Source organism: Chrysemys picta, chromosome 4 (genome assembly GCF_011386835.1).
Source record: "Chrysemys picta bellii isolate R12L10 chromosome 4, ASM1138683v2, whole genome shotgun sequence".
Lineage (NCBI taxonomy): Eukaryota > Metazoa > Chordata > Testudines > Emydidae > Chrysemys > Chrysemys picta.
Window position 1 is genome coordinate 6,054,705 of NC_088794.1, and position 25,929 is coordinate 6,080,633.

General features: G+C 46.4%; 1 protein-coding gene across 1 annotated transcript; it reads right to left on the minus strand.

Annotated features, from left to right (window-relative positions):
• Window positions 1–1,199: 1,199 nt before the first annotated feature.
• On the minus strand, window positions 1,200–6,231 carry LOC135983308 (olfactory receptor 5AR1-like). The gene has a single exon (XM_065594203.1). It carries the CDS (start codon window positions 6,229–6,231, stop codon window positions 5,269–5,271), a length of 963 nt encoding a protein of 320 aa, XP_065450275.1. The 3' UTR covers window positions 1,200–5,268.
• Window positions 6,232–25,929: the final 19,698 nt, after the last annotated feature.

The following is a 25,929-nucleotide window of genomic DNA, read 5'->3' on the forward strand; positions in this document are numbered from 1 at the left end:
CAACGCCCTTACACCCCGCTTGGTGCCATTTCTCTGTCTGTGTCTCTGTCTGTAATGGGATAATTTTTCAATGTCTCATCTGATCAATTCCAGAATTCCAGGCAGTGAAATGGCCAGAACCCTTTTGAGTTTAGAAGAAATCAGTAAACCACAATGGGCAAAATGGGGGACACATGAAGCTCCTGGCATCCATTTAGCACAGCCACATCTTCAAGCACCTCTGCAGTTGCCTATAGATCAAAGAACTAGCTTATGGCTGGATTAATGCCTCCAGCATAACAACACCCCCAGCTCAGCTCTGCCCATCCTCCCAGTGGAGTGTAAGATGTTGGCCACCTGAATGACTGATCTCCCAGAAAAAAAACAATATGGAGGAGGGATGAAAGAGGGAATGGGGATGTATAGATGGGAGAATAGGGACATGCACACAGCCCATGGCATGGGGGGAGAATGCGGGACCCTGGTGTGAAGGGCTCACATAACTCCTGGTGGCAGATGTGAGGCTGACAAACAAGCTCAGGCCAGAGCCATAGGCCCATTCACTTGGGTGTGATTATCAAAGGGGTTAAATGTATTAGTAAATATTCAGCCAATTCACTTGTGTGTTAATAGAGATCAAAGGAGATGTTAATTGTATTGTTTTTGCCAAACTATATCTTGTTGTTTACTAGTACATTACATTTACATTATGCATGCCTGGTAATTAAACAGATCTAGATCAAAGTGTGTGTTAATCTAAGAGTGTATTCAGATGTTAGAACTTCATCAAACTAATGGAATGTTACTTGCATTGTTTTCATTTATCTCTTCTTATTATAATGTAAAGGCAGGCAGTTATATTATGTCTAAGCTTGTAATTAAATAACTCATTGAATGCAAATGAAGAGTGCTAAATTCAAAGCAATTGGCCATTGTGTGAGTATGAACACTTCTCTGACTGTTGTGTGGAGAAGAAGCTATAAGTACTGATTCAAAGGAAGATCCTTTATCTCTGGACTGTTTCGATTCTACCACCGTGCAATAACTAAACAAGAAGACGGAGATCCCCAGTGTTATTCTGGGTAGCCCTGAACTGGCAGATTACTACATCTCTGCTATCCTTTTGGGTTTACAAACTTTGACTCACCTGTTAATGTATTTTACCTGCTTTAACCTCAATAACACTCATGTCTTTTGTCAGCTAATAAACCTGTAGTTATTTAACTATAGAATTGGCTACCAGTGTTGTCCTTGGTGTAAGATCCAGAGTACCAATCAATGAGGGGGAAGTGACTGGTGTCTTGGAACTGGGAGCAACCTGATATGATGTGATTTTTGGTTTATGTGACTATTATCACTAAGTCCAGTTTCAGAGTAGCAGCCGTGTTAGTCTGTATCCGCAAAAAGAAGAACAGGAGTACTTGTGGCACCTTAGAGACTAACAAATTTATTAGAGCATAAGCTTTCGTGGACTACAGCCCACTTCTTCGGATGCATAAGTCCAGTTTGTTTGCATGGTAAGATGGGCTGGAGAGCTTAAGTGGACTGTCTGTGACTCCCCGGTAAGACTGGAACAGTGATCCAGGAGTTCACATTTGTTACTGGTTGGTGAAATCTAATTACAGACCACACCACCAGCTTGGGGTGACTGCCCTGTTTTCTGACAGTCTGACTTGAGATTGGCACTCACAGTTGTGAGCCACTCCAGACAGAATGAAATTGGGGGAACCTGGTGTGGGGCAAGGGGACACACAGAACCCACAGCATGGGGGTGGAGGTGGGAATGGGAGGGAGGCAGAGCTCCTTGCCTGAGAGAGAAGGGAGACCCTGGTATAGAGGGAGGGATTAATGAGGGGCACACACAACTCCTTGTGTGGGGAGGGGAGACTAGGGAACCCTAGGATGGGAGGGAAATAGGGGAATGGGAGCACATTGAGAGCCCCTGCCATGGGTGAGAATTGGGGACCCAGGCATTGGGAGAGTGAGGAATAGGGGACACAAAGCCCCTGGTATGGGGGCAATGGGAGGCACACAATGCTGCTGGCATTGGAGGGGAAAATGGGGTCCCTAGTATGGGAGGATGATGGAGTTTGGGGGGCACACAGAGCCCCTGCAATTGAGGGGCATGGGACGGTGGTGCACAGGAAGGTTGGGGGTTGGAATGGAGGGATGTGGGAATCCTCTGGTGTGTGCAATAAGTTCACTCGACAGCAGCAACCTAGTGTGCGACCCCCTAGGACACATACACTAAACACACAACATAAAGTTAGCAACATCAGCCTTATCCACAGGCCTGAGCTGGGGTGACTGAATGGCAGAATGTCCTCGGCCGCGCAGGGTGACTGCTGAAGGAGTGAGACAAATGAAGGAGGGGGTGGGGCAGGCTCATGTGAGCCAGAGACAGCGCTTTCCCGGAGCCATCCAGTGCTGAGGAATGAACTCCCCCAGGATCTAAAACACCCATAGGATCTAATATCCTGCACCAACCTCACCAGCTTTTGTTTGAACTGCAGGATGGATTGTTGTTGTCACTAATACAAGCACCCAGCCCAGCAGACATAAAAAATTCACATGAATGTTACACTTGCTCACCCAAAATCTTACAGCCTTAGTTTTTTTCCTCAGGGTCACACTACTACTGCTTCTCTGGCTGTATCTGGGGCTCCTTTGCTCCTTCTCTGTGTCCTTCTGTCTGTGCTGTTCCCCGCTCAGCCCCACAGCCCCGGCGCTCAGTGCCCCAAGCCCTGCGTTTGCTAGCTCAGTCTTCAGGAGAAGAAAGGGGGCCTTATCCAGCAGTGCAAAAGAGAAAACCCGTCACTCCATTTTATTTTTGCTGATTTGACTCAGAAAGAGCCCAGTTGAGAACAAACCCATACAAACCTTTTAGCATAAGCCACCACACTGCCATGAGATATTTATGTCATCTGGCTATCAATGATACAGGAAGGGCTGTGGGTGACTAGATAGAAGGTTCAGTAGAATCAGGAGCCTATCAGTGGACTAGGGGGTGTTGAAATGCCTGACTTGTGTATGGGGTATTCATCCGGGCACATCATTTATTGTAGGGTTGTAGAGGCTGCTTGCTTAAAGGAAACAGCACTGGAAAATCAGGAAGCTGAATCACCGTCCTAGTATCGTCCTGTCCCATTTGGGGGGCTGGCATTTAAAGGAGACTTCAATATTTTTGACCCGTAGAAGTCCTAAAAGACTTTCCTTCAAGAGGTAGGGGCATTAGCCCCAGTATGTTTTGAATAAAGTTCTACATAAAAAAAATTCATCTAGCTCCCTAATTTATACTCAGCTGTTTTTCTTTCTCCTGCCTCCTAAATTTGGCTGGACAATATCTTTAGCAGTGTGGCCATCCCTTGTGATTATGTTTCAGAGTAGCAGCCGTGTTAGTCTGTATCCGCAAAAAGAACAGGAGTACTTGTGGCACCTTAGAGACTAACAAATTTATTAGAGCATAAGCTTTCGTGGACTACAGCCCACTTCTTCGGATGTATACCTTTTCCTTGTGATTATGTTTACACAATATTTGGAGGCTGTCTTAAAGTCTCAACTCCTGGAGGCATTTGAAGATATTAGACTCTCAACTTTCATTTAAAAAAAAACAATGTTTCTAGCCCTCATGGTTCCGAAGAAACCAGAATGTAGTCTAAATGTTGAAAAAAAAAAACCCAAAAGGCAAATAAAAAAACAAAACATTTACTCTTCATATAAAATCTCAAGGTTTTTCTCCCCCTCCCCCAATCAATCTAATGATTCTGGGGGCCTGGTTCATGATTTGTGCATGTTTGGAGTTGACAACACTATATTAGCAAAAAACGGCCTTTCTGTCCTCCTCGTAGAAACAGGTGGAATATAGTTGTAGGCAAAAGAATATGTGTCCATAATAGCTGCAAAGTCCTCTGGGATCCTTACGAGGACAAAATATACAAACCAAATAGGTGGGAACTCTCGCTATCAAAATGGGCAGCAGCTAAGGAATAGGTCAGTGTTACCAGGGGGTTCATTTTCTTATCATAAGGCACTTTGCAGGATAGTTTCAAATAGTTCCAGAGATCAGATACTCAGTGGGAATAAAGCGCTTACTTAAAGTTAAGCACATGCTTAAAGGCTTAGCTGGATAGGGATGAATGTGACAACTCAATTAATGCCTTAATGAACAGGGACCTCCACCTGTATGAGTAGAGCCCTACCAAATTCATGGCGTTTTACCATAGACCATGAAATCTGGTTTCCCCCATGAAATCTGGCTACTGTAGGAGAGTCGCGGTGTTGCGTACCCCTGTGTGGGTACGTCTCAGCTTCTGCAGGTAACCGAGACAACACCCCACGATCAAAGAAATTGACAACCATGGATTAGCTGAGCAACGAAGGCACCCAAGCCCCGGTTTATTGTAGTGAAGCACAATGAGAAGCGTCCTATATCTTACAAGACTCTTCAAATTTGAGCACTCCGATACAATGGAACGGCTGGCTTAATCACTGGACGGACCTGCCAGCATCCCCTGGGCCGAACAAGTTACTTTATTGTAATAATTATTTATACCCTACTACCAATAGGGCTTGTACTGCCCCCTGATGCGTTGCCCTCTGATGAGGTCATGTACCACCCTCTGATGTCACCTAAGCCTACCCATCTCCATGTATGGGGTGGTATAACCAAAATGTCTCTATTCATCATGTCACGACACCTAGGAGGTCAGCAGGTTCTGGTTCTCTCTCTGGTGTCAGGATGTTCTAGCGCTTGATGTCCCAGGTGCTCCTAGTGCTAAGTACAGGAGCCTGTGATTCCAGCCTAGCGGTGTTTGCTTTGCAGCCTCGGCTCCTTTCCTGCCAGTGGCTGTACTTTTCCACACACGCACAGTCTGACCGAGAGGCTGGCGGAGTTATGCTGCACCTGTGAGCAGTGCTTGCTTCTAGCCGCAACTCTTGCTCAGGCTGCAGGCCTCATACTGGGCCTCTTGTTTCAGGCTCTCTTCCTACTACACCAGTTAGGACCCTCATGAAGGCGCCAGATCTGCCCCAGTGCTCAGCATCGAGCAGTTACCATTGAGATCAATGATTCTGGGCTCTGAATTTAAGGCCCTGACTGGCAGCTGAGCACTTTGGAAAATTGGACGACTTGCTGAAGTGCTGAACTAGTAACTGGTGGGTGGATGCAGAACTGTTTGAAAATCTGACCTTTAGTGTCTTTTGGTGCAACACAAACAAATTTGGTGATTCACGGAACTCAAGATAATGACACAGAGAAGTGATTCCTCCATCTTACTCCCATTTATTTATTCAAAATAAAGTCTCCACCTTTACATTCACTGAGAAAAAAAACCTTCCTATCATCCTCCTAAAAGCCTCTTTCACCTCCTTGTTCCTCAGGCTGTAGATCAGGGGGTTCAGCATGGGGATCAACAGGGTATAAAACACAGAGATGATTTTGTCCTGGTCCATGGAGTACTTTGAACTGGGCCGCAAATACATAAAAATGACCGTTCCGTAGAAGATGGTGATGGTCGTCAGGTGGGAGGTGCAGGTGGAGAAGGCTTTGCGCCTGCCCTCCGTGGAGTTGATCCTTAGAATAGCAACCACAATGTATACATAGGAGATGACAATGGTCAGGAGAGTAGATGTTATAATTACAATAGAAAAGGTGAAGTGAACAGTGTCTGTGATGTGGGTGTCAGAGCAGGCCAGTTTCAGGATGGGGGGCACATCACAGAAGAAATGATTGATGATGTTTGATCCACAGAAGGACAAACGGAATATAAATAGAGTCTGAACTGTTGCATTTACCCAGCTGGCTAGGTACGACCCCAGCACCAGCAGCACGCAGAACCGCTTGGACATGATGACGGTGTAGAGCAATGGGCTGCAGATGGCTGTGAAGCGATCATACGCCATCACCCCCAACAGGCAGCACTCACAGGACACAGCAATGCAGAAGAAGTAGAACTGCAGAGCGCACCCAGTGAATGTAATTGCTTTGCTCTCCACTGCAAAGGCCATCAGTGTCTGGGGAGCGATGACGGTGGAGTATCCCACATCTAAGAGGGCCAGGTTACTGAGGAAAAAGTACATGGGGGTGTGAAGCCGGGACTCAATCCTGACTAAAGTGACCATCCCAAGATTCCCCACCAGGATGAGCAGGTAGATCAACAGAAACACCACAAAGAGCATGACTCTCAGGTGCTGGTTGTCCGTGAATCCCAACAAGATGAACTCCGTCACGGTGGTGTGATTCCCCTTCAACATTTATCCCAGATGTGCTGTTCCCCACAAGGGAGAAAGCGAGCATTACATGGAAAGAAGAGACAAATAAAGGCTGAGTATCAATTCCTTGGGGTCATTCTGATCATATACCATGTGGTTCTCTGGTGAGATCTAACAGAGGTTTAAGACTCCATTATGGGTTTTGAACTAACAGCCATGGGTCTCTTAGCTCAGGCGGTAGGAAAAAGAAAGAACTTTCTCCCAGCAGAGAGCTGGCCGGCCACGAAATGTCTGTACCAACTGTGGGCAGATTTGTGGTTCCAGGATTGGATTCCTGAGTTATCTCAGGACCCATATGTAAATCTGTGGTAGAGATCCTCCTCAAATCGAGGGATGGCTAATGAATGATCGGGCAGTAGAGGCTTATATTCTACTAGATAGCAAAAAGAATGAGGAGTACTTGTGGCACCTTATAGACTAACACATTTATTTGAGATAAGGTGCCACAAGTACTCCTTGTTCTTTTTGCTGATACAGACTAACACAGCTACCACTCTGAAATCATTCTACTAGATAGAAGTCCCACATTCAGTGCTTACTGCCAAGAGCTCACCCAGTGCTGTCTTATTACAATATAATTTATTATGACTAGATTCAAATACAGTTACCCAGGTTGATTAACTCCACCCCTGGTCAGTGGTACTCTTTGTACAGCAAGCTATTAAGGTGAGGATGTAGGACATAGGTGCTTGTCCACTTTCTTTTATGGGGCCAGGCTAGTTGTTTCATACAATAAGGTACGTGGCAGGCAGGCAGAATTGTAGGAAAGGGATCCGTAGTCACCATACTGAGTTGCCAGAGTTACACGATGAGCTTCTAGAGTATGTGTACCAGTAGCCTGGCCCCTTGTTTGTACTTCAGAGTTTCTGATGTCACACACAATTAACTCCCTTCTAAAATTTTACCCTATTTCTCCTGTTCCGCTCCTTATACCGGGGGCCCGACCTATCAGGCTATGGAATCGTTCTCACGCTCTTTTGGGTCAATTGTCTGTTTAAGTATTCGTACACAGTGGAACAGCTTCATTCGGAGAGACTGAAGGAGCCCTCATCAGAATACCCCATAGCCCAGTGGTTGGGGCACTCTCTGGAGAGATGAGAGACCAACGTTTAAATGTTTTATCCCCACAAAGCCGGGGGGGGGAGAGGGATGGAACTTGGGTCTCCCACACCCTGGATGACTGCTCTTACCACCAGAATAAACGTTAGAAGGTTGGTGATGCCAGCATGAGCACCGACACTTCCTTCTCTTGCATTTCTCAAAAGAAGCCACTTAGGTGCCGGTCTACAGGACTGTCCTCCTGGCCATCGATCACAAGCAGTCGGGACTCAGGTGCTGAACTCCTCAGGGACAGCGCTTAGGGCATTCTCACATTGGCGAGCTCCCACTCAGCATGCTGGCTTTTGTGGACCCCATTCCTAGTCAGCTTTCTCTCCTCCCCCCATGGCATAGGGAGCCCAGGGTCCTAACTCAGGTTTTGTGAATCCTGGAAATTTTCTAGGGACCTAAAAGTTAGGCAGTATAACACTGAGCATTCCAACGCCTAAGTCCCTTGGTGAATCTGGCCTTACATATTTTCTTTGTTGGTTTAAATTAGAGCTCATTAGAAAAGGCAATTTCCATTCCATGGGTATATCCAAATTTTGAAATTTGATTTCATTCCAAATAAGAATGAAATGTTGACGTTTCAAACTTTACCCAGGAACGGAAATTCTGAACAAGAATTTCAATTCAGAAACATTGAAAAGATATTTTTGATAATATTGATTTTTTTCAGTAATTTTAAAATAATAATGTAATGTAAGATATTTAATATAATATAGACGATTAAAGTTTTAATATAATATAAAAGTAAATATGAAATAAAACAATACGATAAACTCAAAATGAAACATTTTTACCTTATCATAGCAAAACATTTCGACATTATAAAAACAAAATGAGAAAGTAAAACATATTTTGGTTAGACATCTTCCCATCCAAAATTTAATCAAAATCAATGCATTCCTGCAAAATGTTATTTTTTTGTCAAATTTGCATTTTCTGACAGAATTGCTCCATCCATTGTTTTGACCATCGCTAGTTTTCATGTTTCAAAAGATTGTTTTTCAGGCTGTATATCAACTGGGAAGGAGTTAGACTGATGTCTTTTGAAAGTGCATCTCCTACGCCATGCACCAGAACACGCACTGGCTGTGACAATGGGAGATTTCCCTAAAACACTGCTCCCCTCTTTCAGCAGTCTGCGAGTGTGACTAGTCCCACATCTAGAAGATATAAATCTAGGAACTAGACGGGGGGGGGGAGTGGGAGTTGCTGATTCAGCTGTGGATAAAGAATGATGGGTCAGATGCTCAGGTAGCATGAACGGGAATCGACTTCCGTGGAGCTACATTGACTGACACCAGCTGAGGATCTAGTGTTCTTTAGAATATCTCCCTCCAGAATAGTCCATCACCTGCACCGCATCACTGCACATAATTAATGAAACAATCCACATCCTTGATCTCCCCCAGACACACGTGGCAAATATGCCGACTGGACACATTTCTTTACAATCAAAATACATTTTCAAAAAAATAGAAATAAAAGTTTTAATACTCTGAGACGCCCTCTATTTTGCAATATGTTATTCTTACCTAAGTAATCGCTTCCCTTTCTCAGAATGCGAGCGGCGTGGGCATCATTTCCCTTGTCACTGCTTGTTCTGCAACAGAAAAAAACAATATAAATGTGCTGTTCAGATAATCAGGACTCTGATTTCAGTGAGTCTGATCTCCACGTGAATTAGCTCTAAATGACAATTGTATCCACATGTCGGAACCAAAGGAGAAAATTTATACCATCTCCTTTGGAGCTTAAATGACAAACCTACAAGAGGGAGCTGTCTGATGGCCTTGATCCCAAAGGGGATTGTTTTTGGAGGTCGGAGGGGTTGTTTATATTTGTTTTGGTGGCATATTGGGACAGAATCCTTGGAGTGCTGCCGAGTCTGAACATGAGACCAGGCACAGGTGGGATTATTAGAACATCTTTCATGTCCCCTGGGAATAACTGCACATAATTGTGTTGCCTACAAAACCTGTGCAAACTCCCTGGTGATTCTTTTATATCTTTTTTTCAAAGTGAACCAGCTATTTTTCTCAGGCAGGAACCTGAACAATCCCTCCAGTGGCTTGCACACTAGCCTGATACTCAGGAGACACGGTCATTTCCTTTCTCCATCACAGTCTTCCTGTGTGACATAGGGCAAACTACTTAGTCTTTCTGTTCCTGCAAACTGGGGATATTAACACTTCCCTACCTCACAAGGATGTTGTGAGGATAAATATATTAAAGCTTCTGAGATACTCTGGTGATGGGGCCATATAAATAGAGCTTAGCCAATAACTGATTTTTCACTCGTACACCTTGCAGGCTTCCCGTTCTCAACTTGAGAGAGACAAGGTGGGTGAGGTAATAGCTTTTATTGGACCAACTTCTGTTGGTGAGAGAGAGACCAGCTTTTGAGCATACACAGAGCTCTTCCTCAGGCCCTGGAAGGAACCAAACCCCTTTCCCACCACCCCCGGGAGGCAATGTAAATATTTATATTAAAAAAAACAGTACTACCTGGATCTTACCATTATTAGCCTCCAGTCCTTCCTCGGAACTGAAAAAGTTGTCTGAGCTGGTCAGGTAGTACCAGCTTCCCCAGGGCAATAACCATTCGCTTTGGCACTGGCCTGGCTTTCCTAAATCGAGGTTTGTGGCACTCGAGGGTTGGGGTGATCTCATCACACATTCTGAAGTCATCGTTCATCATCCCAGTTTTCAAAAATCATGCAATCTCACGACACCATGCTGGTTCTCCTGGACCAGAAGTGGCAGTCCATCCATGGGCATACCTTGGCAATACCGGCAGTCACCATATCTGTTCCATGGGGCCAGAGGAGCTTGTCAGTCACCCATCATGGTCAGCCATCTTCGTCATGTCAGAAAGTTCTGTCCAGATTCCACCCAGCATCTTGCCAATTGCCCTGCCCACCGCATGAACACTCGTCCCTCAAGAAGGAGTGTTAGGAGTGCAAGTGCCAATGTAGGATACTGGCTTGTAATTTCACCTGAGATAGTATTTTAAGTTTTGCTTGCCTGTTTGATTTATATATATATACACACACACACACACACACACACACACACGCTCTTACTAATATGTGTGAAGAAAGGGACCCTTACTATGGACAAAGGCAGACACTGTGTATGCTGCTTTTGCCTAAGCCAGATGGGTTTGTTAGTATAATGGGAACAGATAAGAGCAGTAAAAGTGTTACTGGGCATGGTGGGAGTGTAATATATGAGCGTACATTTGAAGACTTCCTCAACTCCTATCGCAAGGCAAGGTCAAGCAACCAGCTGGGAGGGGCAAAAGGTGATTGGGGGGAGGTAAAACACTAAAAGGCCAGAGAAATGCCTGCCCCTGACTGTAGCACAACCTCACTCCTTACCCCTCCTCTGGGGCACAAAAGGGGTGGGATGAAGACCCCCAGACCCATGACCCTCCGAAACGGAGCGTGACCATAAGTTGTAAGGGGTGGGATGGTGGGCGTGCATTGCAGGTATAATTATACCTACTGAGAAGGTGGGGAACAGGACACTGGGAAACAAGGTTCTGTGACCTCAGAGTTATGGGACATGTTTGCTGGAAACTAAACCCAATAAACATTGCATTATCTGCACTTTGGACTTCTGGTCAGCTTTCTGTCTGCATAACGAGAACCGGGGGAGTGAGAGGGTGAAGAGAAAACCTGATAACAAGGAGCTGGAGCAGAACCACCATCATTCCATGTCTTCCACCCAGTGTGGCCAGAGGGAGAGATGAGCGGGTACTGCCATGGGCAAATGCGTAAAAGGGATGGGCCGTGGCAACTGCACTCAGAAAGGCAGTTCCTAGAGTGTCTCCTGTGAGGCACAGAACCCTGGGATACTGCCTCTGAAGTGGTAGCGCTGCTCTGGCAGAACAAAAGTGGCAGTGTGGATGCAGGTATGTGGTCTACACAGGGTTTTACCGCTCTCCAGCACAGTATATGTGGACACTACACGCAGGTCTGAGGAATATGCAGGAGCATGTACACAGTCAGCTATCCAAGTGTGCACGGAAGTGTAGACGTAGCCGAAGGAGGGATATTCCCAAAGCACAAAGGTGAGTTAAGCACTCACCTCCCAATGAGCATCTGTGGGAACTAGGAATCTAACAGCCCTTTTGTGCCTTTGAGCCTCAGTAGCACCTAAATGTTGGACTTATACATCTCAAATGGCAATTAGTGACCTGACGGGCCTTTGTGGGTGTAGCTGAAACGTCTTAACGTTCTCTGACCCAAAATTCTGTGAACATCATCTTTGAACACATCTGGGGAGAGACTGTATGGCCGTCCATTGTATCCAGCAATGCCATCATGGCATCTCGTATGCTCCCTTGTGGCTGTAAAGCCCAATTTGCAAGGAGCAAGATTTTAATGGATGTCACTTAGAAATATGCAGGCTCCCGATGAAGACTTGGCATGATGCTTGACCATTTTTTCAATCAGTTTTTCTTGTGTGTTTTTCTCAAACTGTTTGATAGTTGTTGTCCTTTCAGGTCTCTCCTTGGCTGTGTCTTCAAACTTATCTATATTTATGTTACATGAGTTGAGATTCTGTTCTAGGTTGTCTTTGAAGCATTTGTGTTGACAACCTTGCTTGTGCTTTCCAAGTTCCCTAATCCTGCAAACACATGTGCATGTGCTTAATTTTACTCATGCGAGTAATCCAATTGACGTCAAAGGGATTACTCACATGCGTAAATTGAAGCACTCACATAAGAATGCCCAGGACTGGGATCTATGGTACTGAACTAATATGCCCTGGAGTCTATGGAAAGACTCCATTGAGTCCAATGGTCAATGCTCAGGCCCTTAATGAATGACAAGGGGGCTGGTATCGTTTTTTCAGATTGATTTTAATGAGAAGGGGCAGATATTTTTTTATACACAGCTGTTCTCCGGGAGCAGGTGCCCCCGTACAAACTGTCTCGGCTAATTTCTTAACTTCAGTTAAATTACAAATATGTTTACTTATTCATCACTCTGGCAGAGCAAATGTTAATATTGACATTATTTCTGTGTAATGAGTCATATGTTGTTTTCCTAACTATTCCCAATACGTTTTCTTGCCTAATTAGATAATGACAGAATTGCTCAAAAATAATGTTTTAATGAGGCCCACAGCTGTTTATTATAATCCATAATAATGGATGCTTTCTACAAAGTTCTCCTAACTTTGGGGAATTATGTCAACATGAACATTACCTGCATAACCAGTGCTGGACAATAGCATTTACTCTCTTTCCCTTTTTTTCCCCCTTTCAATATCTTCACTTTCAGGCCAAATTCATCTCTGGCATCATTCTTTTGTGCCAGGACTACGTTTGGCCCATTGTGTCCAAAGTCATGACAAATCAAACCAGGTCACTGCGGGCGTGAGTCTATGATCCTTGCTCACATTGACTGGTACTTACTCATACCAGTAGCCTCAATGAGATCAAGTACTACTCGGTGCAAGTAAAACAAGATAGGCTTAGGCTCCAAATAAACTAAGAAGAATTTTAATGCACACAAGACAGACAAGAAGGGGCTTTATCCGATACATAGCAATATGTTAGGGCATCTCGAAACTATAGGCTCGATTCTGATGTCCTTACACTGACTAGCCTCTTACTCTGAGATTGGTCTCATTGACTTCCACAGGACTACCTGCTGAAAAAGTGTGGGTAAGGGTATCAAAATCTGCCATTAAAAAGGCAAAAAACGATGTTAGGGAAATACCCAGAATCTCCTATTTAATCTGGAAAAAACAGTGCAGTCCTCAGTGTGTTTTATGTCAATGCAACATTAAGATAAATCAGTGTCGAAACTGATGGTTACATGAAACACAATTGGCCAGTGTGAATCAGCATCACTCCACTGATGTCAATGGGCCAGAAACCCCAGCTAACGTAACTCGATGGAGTGCCACGTCCATCCAGGTGGCTGTATCTCCAGCGGGTGTAAATCAGCTTTGCGTCACTGAAATCAATGGCGCTCCCAGTGGTGTAAGCTAGCATCACTCTAGTGCAATCCACGGGGCCAGATCCCCAGCGGGTGAAAATCAGCATTAGCTCCATTGGCGTGTTTAACCCCCAGCTTTAGTAAATAGGTGGAGCTCTGCTGATGTCATTGGACCAGAACCATAACTGGTCAAAATTGGTGTCATTCCATTGAAGTCAATGTGGCTTCATACATTTATACAAGAAGAGGATCTGGCCCTTATGCTCACAGGATTTCCCAAAGCACATAAATGACTTAGGGGCACAAGCCTCTTATTGGGGCAGCCGTCTGGCTCGTTTTACCCAGTTGGCAGATCATGTCCTTAACTTGTAACCTGGTGTAGATATGTAACCCACACACCTCCTGGGTGTGGCGCTCTGTCCCATCTGGTGGCCCTGAGACCACTTAGAGAGAGATTAATGAATGTGCCCTACGGCCTTAGTTAAGAGCCATGTGGCTTTTAGCTCATGTGGTAGAGGCTCATGCACTAAGCTGCAAAGGTCCTAGGTTCGATCCTGTCTACCGAGGTCTGTCAGTGTTACAGATACACATCAAATTATGCATCCACAGGGGCAAGTGTGAATTGTCTTATGTTAACAGCTTCCCAACCTTAACGCTAGCCATAACCCTGCAGAGTGTGGGGAAGCTCTGGGGCAGACTCTTGTTCCAAGACTGAACTAACCTGTAGAAGTTACCGGTTCCCCTCCGTCTCAGAAACATAGGGATTGCCAGACAGGATCAGACACAAGGTCTATCTAGTCTAATAGCCTGTCTATGACAGTGCCTTATACCAGATGCTTCTAAGGAAAGGTAAGAGCCTCACAGAAGGCAGATGTGGGAGAATCTGCCCCCAACATTAGGTCTCCTCCTAATCTCCAATAGTTAGAGATTAGTTTAAACCTTCAAGCATGAGATTTAATCTCTCTCCCAAAAGTATTTTCTTTAATTATAACTCTTGATATTCTGCATGTGCATATCAATATCCTATCCCTTTTTGAACCTCACTAAATTCTTGATCACAATTACTTCTTGTGGCAATGAGTTCCCTAGAATAATCGTACATTTTGTGAAAATTGATTTCCTTGTCTTGATTTTGAATTTTCTAACTTTTAATTTGATTGATTTTTCTCCTGTTCTTGTGTTATGAGACCGGAGAAGAGATGTTCTTGATCTACCTTCTATAGACAATTCAGTCTCCACCAATTGGAGAATGAAAACAATGGTATATTAGGCAATGGTCTGTTTCCATCTTGGCATTTTGTCAGCGGCCCATGCAGTGGTTATTCTGACATTGTTTAATCAGTTCTCCCTAAGAATCATCTGCATTGTCAACTTTGTCCATAACCCTCCCTGACTTTTTATAGGTCCATATCTGAGTCTGCACTGGAATCAGAGTGAATTTCACATGATCTATGAGTTTTATGGAAATATTTTCCACATACCAACCCCTGAGTTCTCTCTCTGATCCCACATGATTGAGATGTGCTGTTCTCTGCAGTCCTGGCCTCCTTAAAATTCTGTAACGGTAGTGCTGGAATTGAGATTCTGTGATCTTAGCACATTGGGAGTTGAGCACAGTCTAACGAGAGAGAATATAAAATGTATGGGCCTGTATATTTAACTGCGTCCTCTATTGAGATGCAATTTCAGAACAGCTCAGGTATTTGTATGATTTCAGCATCCTTTTACCTACAGAGGGCATCCAACCTAAAGCATTAATGGTAACTGCAATTCACCTTTAAATCAAGTATAAGAGGCCTGTGATTTACAAACAGAATCTCTTGAGGTCTGGCCTTACTGATTACAACAAACTGCAGGCACCCTCTCAGTAGAATGCTGGAAGTGTGCGACTCCCATAATAACCCAGTGGTCGGTGGATTGAAACCAGGGTCAGCTAGCCCTGGCCTGTTTCTTATTTATGGGTATAAAATGGCCATGAATAAAGTTAGTCTGGAAAGTGGAAGAAGGTTTCTAACCATCAGAGGAGTTACGTTCAGGAACAACCTCCCTCTACAGCTAGTGGAGTTATACAACCTAACTAGATTTGAAGTGGAGCTGAATAAGTTTATGAATGGGATTTTATCATGTTGCTGCCTGCAACAGCAGTAGACTGGACTCAGTGACCTGGCGGGGGGGGGGGAGTTGTCACTTCCTGTCCTATGTTCCTATTAGGATTGCCAATATTAACGAGCCTACGTTATGCACAATCATTTTTTTCAAATCAAAGAAATGGTGCAATCAGAGAAATCACGATGGTGACACAGAGAACTTGCCCCCTCTCACAGCTGTTTATTGATTTTTTAAAAAATCAATAATTACATTTATTGAGAAAATATCTTCCTGTATATCATCCTTCTAATGGCATCCTTCACCTCCTTGTTTCTTAGGCTGTAGATCAGGGGGAACACGGAGATGATGTTGTCTTGGTCCAAGGTGTAGCCAGACCTGGGTCGTAAATACATAAAATCAGAGTATCTTTTCTCTTCCGGCTTCCAACAATGTCAGTGGGAGTTGATGGCACTTGGCACCACTGAAACTCAGAGAAAGGGTCCTACAAAGGATCTGTGTCCAACGCTGTGAATCCCCAGCAGAAAGGTGTTGCAAGGATAGTATGTACCTGTAGAGACATTCATGTCACTGAATGTCTTTTTTCTTCCCGAAGGCTAGATCTTAAATGGAAAGATCTGCTCAACTTTATAGAGTCACTGGCATCAAAGGGCAATAATACATTTAGGTGACCATTAGTGATAGCTAACATAAGGACTGTAACAGGTTCTAAAAATAGGGTTTTTTTCTGATTGGGTCTATCTATGCGCCATTCCAAGGTGTGATTTCAGCTTGGGTATTCCTCAATCCCTATGCCAGTGGGTACATAGTAGACATGGGTAGGAAAAGGATTTCCCATCCCCTGAACATTTTCAAGATTTCAAAATATTTTCCCATTCTATATTGGGATGAAACCTGGTCTTCTGGAAAAACTTCACAGAAAATGAGAGATAGAGAAGTCCAACCCACGAATAGCCAGTAGCCCAGTGGTTACGGCACTCGTCTAGGATAAAGGATGAACTGGTGGATTTTCAACAGCTCCAGGGAGACCAGCTGACCGTCACTAATGTGACTTAGCCCTCCAACTAAGCCCCAGATACCACCACTCAGAATGCCACCAAGCAATTGCCTAGTGGGTCAGGATGACTTGACCACCACAGAAAAGGTTGGGGGAGAAAGGATGCTGGGGAGAATGTAGTAACATTTATAGAAAGGGGTGCATCAGTTTGTCATCATCCAAGTCCAAAGAGGATGGAGCTTGGCTGTTTTCAGTAGTAACAGATGACAGAACAAGGGGCAATGGTCTCAAGTTGCAGTGGGGGAGGTCTAGGTTGGATATTAGGAAACATTATTTCACTAGGAGGGTGGTGAAGCACAGGAATGGGTTACCTACGGAGGTGGTGGAATCCCCATCCTTAGAGGTTTTTACGGCCTGGCTTGACAAAGCCCTGGCTGGGATGATTTAGTTGGGGTTCAAGCAGGGGGGATGGACTCGCTGATCTCCTGAGGTCTCTTCCAACCCCAATCTTCTATGATGCTGTGTCCATCATCCGTAGCACCATTCCCCATAGCGCTCTTCCCTCTAGGCAAACCCACGCAGTCTTGTGGACGCTGGTCCTGAGGCCATGCCCAACACTCCCCAAACTCAATATTTCCCCCTCGGTGATCACAACTCCTTCTTCCCCTTTTGAGAGCTGTTTTATTTTCCCCTCCTTAGCACTCCATCAGTCTACTTAGGCGTTGCCTCTACTCCTAACTCTTCTGGACTAAGGCCTGGTCTACACTACGGGTTTAGGTCGACTTTAGCGGCGTTAAACCGAATTAAGCCTGGACACGTCCACACAACGAAGCCCTTTCTTTCGACTTAAAGGGTCCTTTAAACCGGTTTCTTTACACCACCTCTGACGAGGGGATTAGCGATAAAACCGGTCTTTGCGGGTCGGAATTGGGGTAGTGTGGACGGAATTCGACGTTATTGGCCTCCGGGAGCTATCCCACAGTGCTTCATTGTGACCGCTCTGGACAGCACTCTCAACTCAGATGCACTGACCAGGTAGACAGGAAAAGACCCGCGAAGGTTTGAATTTCATTTCCTGTTTGCCCAGCGTGGAGAGCACAGGTGACCCCGCAGAGCTCATCAGCACAGGTAACCGTGATGGAGTCCTCCCAGGATCGCAAAAGAGCTCCAGCATGGACCGAACGGGAGGTATGAGATCTGCTCGCCATATGGGGAGATGAAGCAGTGATAGCTGAACTCCGTAGCAGTAAAAGAAATGGAAAAGTATTAGAAAAGATCTCCAAGGCCATGAAGGACCGAGGCCATAACAGGGACACACAGCAGTGCCGCGTGAAAATTAAGGCGCTACGGCAAGCTTACCACAAAGCCAGAGAAGCAAACGGAAGGTCCGGGGCAGAGCCGCAAACTTGCCGCTACTACGCGGAGCTGCATGCGATCCTAGGGGGTGCAGCCACCACTACCCCAACCGTGTGCTATGACTCTCTCACTGGAGAAACACACAGGGAAGACGGTTCGGGGAACGAGGAGGATGATGACGATGGAGGTACTGTAGGTAGCTCACAGCAGCAAGGAAGCGGAGAAACCGGTTTCCCCAACAGCCAGGATATGTTTGTGACCCTGGACCTGGAACCAGTAACCCCCGAACTCACCCAAGACCCTCAGGGCACACAGGAGACCTCTGGTGAGTGTAACTTTGTAACTATTTGTAAACATTACAAAAAAAAAGCAAGCGTGTTTAATGATTACTTTGCCCTGGCAATCGCGGCCAGTACATCTACTGGAAAAGTCTGTTAACGTGTATGGGGATGGAGCGGAAATCCTCCAGGGACATCTCCAGAAAGCTCTCCTGGTTGAAATGGGGTGATTTTATTAAGGGGACATTCAGAGGCGCCCGTTCCTGCTCTTCTGACCAGAAATGTTCCCCGCTGTTAACCACGCGGTGGGGGGAGGGGTGAAGTGATCATCCCAGAGAATCGTGTGTGTGTGTGGGGCGGGGGGGTTTACTTGTGTTTGTGCCGCATGTTAACCGGGAAACCGCAGCCACTCCTTTTACATTGAAACCCCATTTTAAATGGACAACCCAATTCATCCTTGATATGGGAAATGCGCTGCTGTTTGCAACCTTTCCCGCATGTTAAGAAGGTTAAAAAAGCCAAAACACTGTGGCCTACGATGGCTGCCTGCAAGCCGAAATATGCGACCTTGTAATGAAAGAGTGTACCCATTGTTCTCTAAAATGTGTCTTTTTTAACCACCTCTCCCTTCTCCTCCGCCAGCTGCAAATGTTTCTCCTTCGCAGAGGCTCGTGAACATTAGAAAGAGAAAACGTAGGACGAGGGACGAGATGTTCACGGAGCTGCAGATGTCCGCCCAGGCTGATAGAGCACAGCAGAATGCGTGGAGGCAGTCAATGACGGAGATGAGAAAAGCCCAATATGAACGAGAGGAGAGGTGGCGGGCTGAATCGCGGGAAGAACAGAGCAAGTGGCGGGCTGAAGACGATAGGTGGCGTCAGCTTGCAGACAGACGGCAAGAGGCAATGCTCCGTCTGCTGGAGCATCAAACTGATATGCTCGAGCGTATGGTTGAGTTGCAGGAAAGGCAGCAGGAGCAGAGACCGCCGCTACAGCCCCTGTGTAACCAACAGCCCTCCTCCCCAAGTTCCATAGCCTCCTCACCCAGACGCCCAAGAACACGGTGGGGGGGCCTCCGTCCACCCAGTCACTCCACCCCAGATGATCGCCCAAGCATCAGAAGGCTGGCCTTCAATAAGAGTTAAAGTTTTAAAATGCAGTGTGTCCTTTTCCATCCCTCCTCCCCCACCCATCCCAGGCTACCTTGGCAATTATCCCCCTACCTCTGTAAGGAACTAATAAAGAATGCATGAATGTTAAAAAAAAATGACTTTATTGCCTCTGCAAGCGGGAGGGGAGGGTGGGGTGGGGTGGTTGGTTTACAGGGAAGTAGAGTGAACCGGGTCGGTGGGGGGGGTTTGGAGGGTTCATCAAGGAGAAACAAACAGAAGTTTCACACAGTAGCCTGGCCAGTCACAAAACTCGTTTTCAAAGCTTCTCTGATGCGCACCGCGCCCTGCTGTGCTCCTCTAACCGCCCTGGTGTCTGGCTGCGCGTAATCAGCGGCCAGGCGAGTTGCCTCAACCTCCCACCCCGCCATAAAGGTCTCCCCCTTACTCTCACAGATATTGTGGAGCGCACAGCAAGTAGCAATAACAATGGGGATATTCTTTTCGCTGAGGTCTGAGCGAGTCAGTAAGCTGCGCCAGCGCGCTTTTAAACGTCCAAATGCACATTCCACCACCATTCGGCACTTGCTCAGCCTGTAGTTGAACAGGTCCTGACTCCTGTCCAGGCTGCCTGTGTACGGCTTCATGAGCCATGGCATTAAGGGGTAGGCTGGGTCCCCAAGGATCACGATAGGCATTTCAACATCCCCAATGGTCACTTTCTGGTCCGGGAAGAAAGTCCCTTCCTCCAGCTTTCGAAACAGAGCAGAGTTCCTGAAGACGCGAGCATCATGTACCTTTCCCGGCCATCCCACGTTGATGTTGGTGAAACGTCCCTTGTGATCCACCAGGGCTTGCAGCAGCATTGAAAAGTACCCCTTGCGGTTTATGTAGTCGGTGGCTTGGTGCTCCGGTGACAAGATAGGGATATGGGTTCCGTCTATGGCCCCGCCACAGTTTGGGAATCCCATTTCAGCAAAACCATCCACTATTGACTGCACGTTGCCCAGAGTCACTACCCTTGCTATCACCAGGTCTTTCATTGCCCTGGCAAATTGGATCACAGCAGCCCCCACTGTAGATTTGCCCACTCCAAATTGATTCCCGACTGACCGGTAGCTGTCTGGCGTTGCAAGCTTCCACAGGGCTATCGCCACTCGCTTCTCAACTGTGAGGGCTGCTCTCATCTTGGTATCCTGGCGTTTCAGGGCAGGGGACAGCAAGTCACAAAGTTCCATGAAAGTGCCCTTACGCATGCGAAAGTTTCGCAGCCACTGGGAATCGTCCCATACCTGCAGCACGATGCGGTCCCACCAGTCTGTGCTTGTTTCCCGGGCCCAGAATCGGCGTTCCACGGCATCAACCTGCCCCAGTGACACCATGATTTCCACATTGCTGGTGCCTGTGCCTTGTGAGAGGTCTATGTCCATGTCAATTTCCTCATCACTCTCGTCGCCGCGCTGCAATCGCCTCCTCGCCTGGTCCGGGTTTCGCCTTGGCATGTCCTGGCTCTGCATATACTCCAGGACAATGCGCGTGGTGTTCATAGTGCTCATAATTGCCGCGGTGATCTGAGCGGGCTCCATGATCCCAGTGCTAGCTATGGCGCCTGGTCAGAAAAAAGGCGCGAAAGTAGTATCTGATGGACCAGGAGAAGGAGGGAGGGCGGGAGGGAGGGAGGGCCGAGTGACGACATGGCGTACAGGTACAGGAACAGGGAGAAACACAAACAACTGTCACACAGAATGGTCCCCCCAAAGATTAAAATGAAAACCCTGGGCTTAGCAGGCCATTGATTTCACGGAGGAAGGGGAAGCATATGAATACAGAACAAATCTATTTTTTACATCTTAAGGTGGCAGCCGACGGTGCAGCATGAGTGACAGCCATACCAGTACGACGATGACGGATACCAATCATAAAATACCATCATCTGCCAAAAGGCAAGGGGCTGCTGCTGTGTAGCAATGCAGCCCCACGTCTGCCAGCCCCACGTCCGCCAGCACCCAGCATCGCCCTCGGCCTCTTCTGGGTGCTTAGCAGACAATACTGGGCAATTGGCAGAAAATAGTATATTACGACTGGTAGCCATCATCATCGAAACAGTAGCATGTCTGCCCAGGTGGCCATGATTGACAGCCACACCAATACGATGACGACGGATACCAGTCATAATATACCATCGCCTGGCAAGGGGCTGGTGCAATGCAGCCCTACGGCTGCCAGCCCCATGGCTATCACTCATGCTACACCGTCTACCGCCAAAAGGCAGTTAGCAGCTGCTGCTGTGTAGCAATGCAGTCCCACGTCTGCCAGCACCCAGAGGACATATGGTGACGGTGAGCTCAGCTGAGCTGAGCGGGCTCCATGCTTGCCGTGATATGTTGTCTGCACAGGTAACCCAGGTAAAAAGGCGCGAATCTATTGTCTGCGTTGCTGTGACGAGGGGGGAGGGGCCTGACGACATGTACCCAGAACCGCCCGCGACACTGTTTTGCATCATCCGGGCATTGGGATCTCAACCCAGAATTCAAAGAAAAGGCGCGAACCGCTTCTCGGCTCTCTGAGCTGTGGCGCAAACGTAGTATCTGACGGACTAGGGGAAGGAGGGAGGGGGGCCGAGTGACGACATGGCGTACAGGCACAGGGAATTAAAATCAAGAACGGTGGCTGTGCATCAGGGAGAAACACAAACAACTGTCACACAGAATGTTCCCCCCAAAGATTAAACTGAAAACCCTGGGCTTAGCAGGCCGTTGATTTGACGGAGGGAGGGGGAAGCAAATGAATACAGAGCAAATCTATTTTTTACATCTTAAGACGACGGTGCAGCGTGACTGATAGCCCTCGGCATCTTTCTGGGTGCTTGGCAGCAAATACGGGGCGGCGTATGACGATGGTCTTCAGGCCTATTGCACAATCGGCTGCTCGGGGAAGACTCTGCTAATGTGCGATGACCCGACTTGTAATAGGACGGCTAATAGTCGTAATACACCATTTACTGCCAAAAGGCAAGCCCCACGGCTGCCAGCACCCAGATCGCCGATGAAGGCTACCAGTCTACTGCACCGTCTACCGCCAAAAGGCAGTTAGCAGCTGCTGCTGTGCAGCAATGCAGTCCCACATCTGCCGACACCCAGAGGACATATGGTGACGGTGAGCTCAGCTGAGCGGGCTCCATGTTGTCTGCACAGGTAACTCAGGTAACCCAGGTAAAGAGGCGCGAATCTATTGTCTGCCGTTGCTGTGACGGGGGAGGGAGGGGCCTGACGACATGTACCCAGAACCGCCCGCGACACTGTTTTGCATCATCCGGGCATTGGGATCTCAACCCAGAATTCAAAGGGGCGGCGGAGACTGCGGGAACTGTGGGATAGCTGTGGGATAGCTACCCATAGTGCAATGCTCTGGAAGTCGACGCTAGCCTTGTACTGTGGACGCGGTCCGCCGACTAGAGCACCTAGAGCATTTTATTGTGTGGACACACACAATCGGCTGTATACAACCGATTTCAATAAAACCGGCTTCTATAAATTCGAACTAATTTCGTAGTGTAGACGTACCCTGAGTTAGGTCTGGCTTATATAGTCCCCAGACTCCTTCTACTCACAACAGCCACCAGAAGGAGTAGATCATTAGAGTCAGCTGCTTGGCTTCTATTTTTTTGTTTGTTTTGTTCCCCCATGTGGTTCATACTGGCACATGAGGGAGACTCAGATTCAAGACCCCGTTCCAAATCAGGCACTTGGACCTGGGTCTCACGTCCCAGATCAGGCTTACAACCACTCGGCTATCGAGATAGACTTTCTCTCTCTCTGTCCCAATGAATCCTTTATTATTCATACAAAGTGGAACAGCTCCAACAGGAGAGATTGAGAGACTGAGATGCGCCATAGAATAGAAAATAGGGCAGACATTAGGGCACTCACCTGTCATATTGGCAATATAAATCTATTCCCTGCTCTTAATTAGGCAGAGAAGGGACTTGACTAGGGGTCTCCCACATCCCAGGTGAGTGCCCTGATAGCTGGGATTTGGCTATTTTGGGGTCGCTCTCTCTATGGCTCTGGAGTTTAACCAGAAATTCCACCCTGAACCTGAGAAATGTTTAATCAAAACTGAGACATTCCAACTAAAACATTTCGATTTGGCAAATCCATATTTTTGGGGGAAAATCCATTTTATTAAAAAGCTCCCAGCCTGTTTGAGTGCAGAGAATGGACAGGGCCCACTTTGTGAGCAGCTGTTCAGGATTTTGTTTTAGCCTCATCACTCAATGTGTGGGCCCAGGTGTGACAGGGGCGGGGCAAGAGCTGGTCACTCAGCCCCCTGTCACGCCAGCTCCCATTAAGGGAAGCAAATTGGAGCTGGCTAGAAAAACCTGCACCTAATTGGTGAATGGGAGACAGTTACCCACGCAATTAGCCTGGGGCTATAGAAAAGGCTGGGAGGAAGGAAGCCAAAAGTGGGGGAGGCTAAGGGAGGGGTAGTAGAGATAGTGGAGTGTTCCTAGGTGTAGTCATGAGAACCCAAGCTGTGTATGGCAAAAAGGTGATCGGAACAGAACCTGTAAGTAAATGACACCAGTGGTTACTGAACCTCAGGGTTTCTGAGTGACTCTGTCAGCCCAGCAGGTGCCAAGAGGGATCTGCTATACCAGGTCTTATTTAAACTATTCTAACCCTGCTCTGAAGACAGAATTTATAATCTACCACCTCCGCCCTTCCAATGCTACCCATTGGTTACATTTTTCAAACAAACACGGGCATGACTGGGGCTGCCGCAGTGCAAATAATTATTGTTATTTCCCCCTTATGATTAGAGATCAGCCACACCAGAACCCACCGGATCCCAGTGTCCGTCTTCCCCCCTCCTGCACTCACACGCATACACAACACTGGATAATGGTCAGACTGGCACTAGGGGCACAATTCTGAGATCGGCCATTAATTCCTGGCTCTGCTACAGGCTTCCTGTGTGATTCTGGACAAAGCAAAGATTTCCTCTTTGCCTCAATTCCCTCTTTGTAAAAATTGGGTAATAATCCTTCCTTTCGCCCACCCTCTTCGGTCTTGTTTAATAGACTGTAAGCTCTTGAGGGGGGGAACTCTCCCTTACTATGTGTTTCCAGAGAACCTAGTACAGTGGGGCATTGACCTCTAATTGATAACACAACAACAATAAATTACAGCCCTGACTTATCTCTATAATTGGCTGTAGCCAAAGCCCAGAATCTGAAAATCCTCAAAGGTTGCAGAAGTCGGATCTGAATCTGATTCCAGATCTGAAGTGTGTAAGTCAGATTCATCTCTATGTATAATACCGGATTCTTACCTAATATCCATCTGGACCTTTCAGGGTCTTCCATGAACCATATCCATTGCCCCTGTAATTTATCCTGAGACAGAAAAATGAACAATGTCTGTCTCAAGTTGCAAAAATGTTGCAAAAACAGCACATTTCCAAGTAAATGGAGAAAATGGAAAGTTATGTCCAGGAATCAGAACTGAAGGAAAATAGCTATCCCACCTCCACTGAAGGAAAGAAGTATTGTATCATAGCTACTGGTGGAAGAGAGAGTTCAATCACTCTTCATCCCTAAGGGATCATGTTAGGGCACCAAATACCTTTATATATATATTCATTTCTGTGTCATTTAGAGATCAAGTCTCTGAAGTCACACCTCCAATTACAGTCTCAAGCCAGGCACAGAGGGGCTCATTACAATGCCCTCCTTGGTGCCCTAACATGCTACGTAGATTTGTTTATTTGCCTTTGCTTAGTTTTACGGAAAGCTCTCGCTGTTTTGCTAAGCCACAGGAAGAACTCTCAAGAGCAGTGTAACTGAAAATGAATGGCTCAGTCTTTCTTTCCGTAGGGAGCACTCAGTGAATTCAGTGTCAAAGTTAGGCTTAAAAGAAATCCAGACATGTTAAACTATGGAAAAAGCGCAGTTACAGCAAACAAACAACTGTAACTTTGTTCTGTGTAGATGCCAAGCAATCACCCTACCCTTACAATTAGTGCCTAATAATGCCTTACAATTTACTGCCCCTGATTGGGTCAAACTGATTTTTCATACAGTTTAAGGCCAGAAGAGGTCAATGTGATCATCTAATCTGACCTCCTGCATAACAAAACCTTGCCCAATAATTTATGTATCAAGCCCATAATTATTATTTTTTTTAGCTCTCACACATCTTTTAGCTAGATATCCAGTTGGAAAGACTTCAAGTGACAGACAATCCACCATTAGCAGGAGTGTTGTAAGCAAGACAGGAGAAGTAATTCTTCCACTCTACACAGCTGCAATAAGGCCTCAACTGCAGTATTGTGTCCAGTTCTGGGTGCCACATTTCAGGAAACATGGGAACAAATTGGAGAGAGTCCAGAGAAGAGCAACAAAAATGATTAAAGGTCTAGAAAACATGACCTATGAGGGAAGATTGAAAGAATTAGGTTTGTTTAGTGTGGAAAAGAAAAGACTGAGAGGAGACATAACAGTTTTCAAATACCTAACAGGTTGTTACAAGGAGGAGGGAGAAAAATTATTCTCCTTAACCTCTGATGATAGGACAAGAAGCAATGGGCTTAAATTGCAGCAAGGGAGGTTTAGGTTGGACATTAGGAAAAAATCCTAATCGTCAGGGTGGTTAGGCACTGGAATAAATTGCCTGGGGAGGTTGTGGAATCTCCATCATTGGAGATTGTTCAGAGCAGGTTAGAGAAACACCTGTCAGGGATGTTCTTGATGGTGCTTGGTCCTGCCA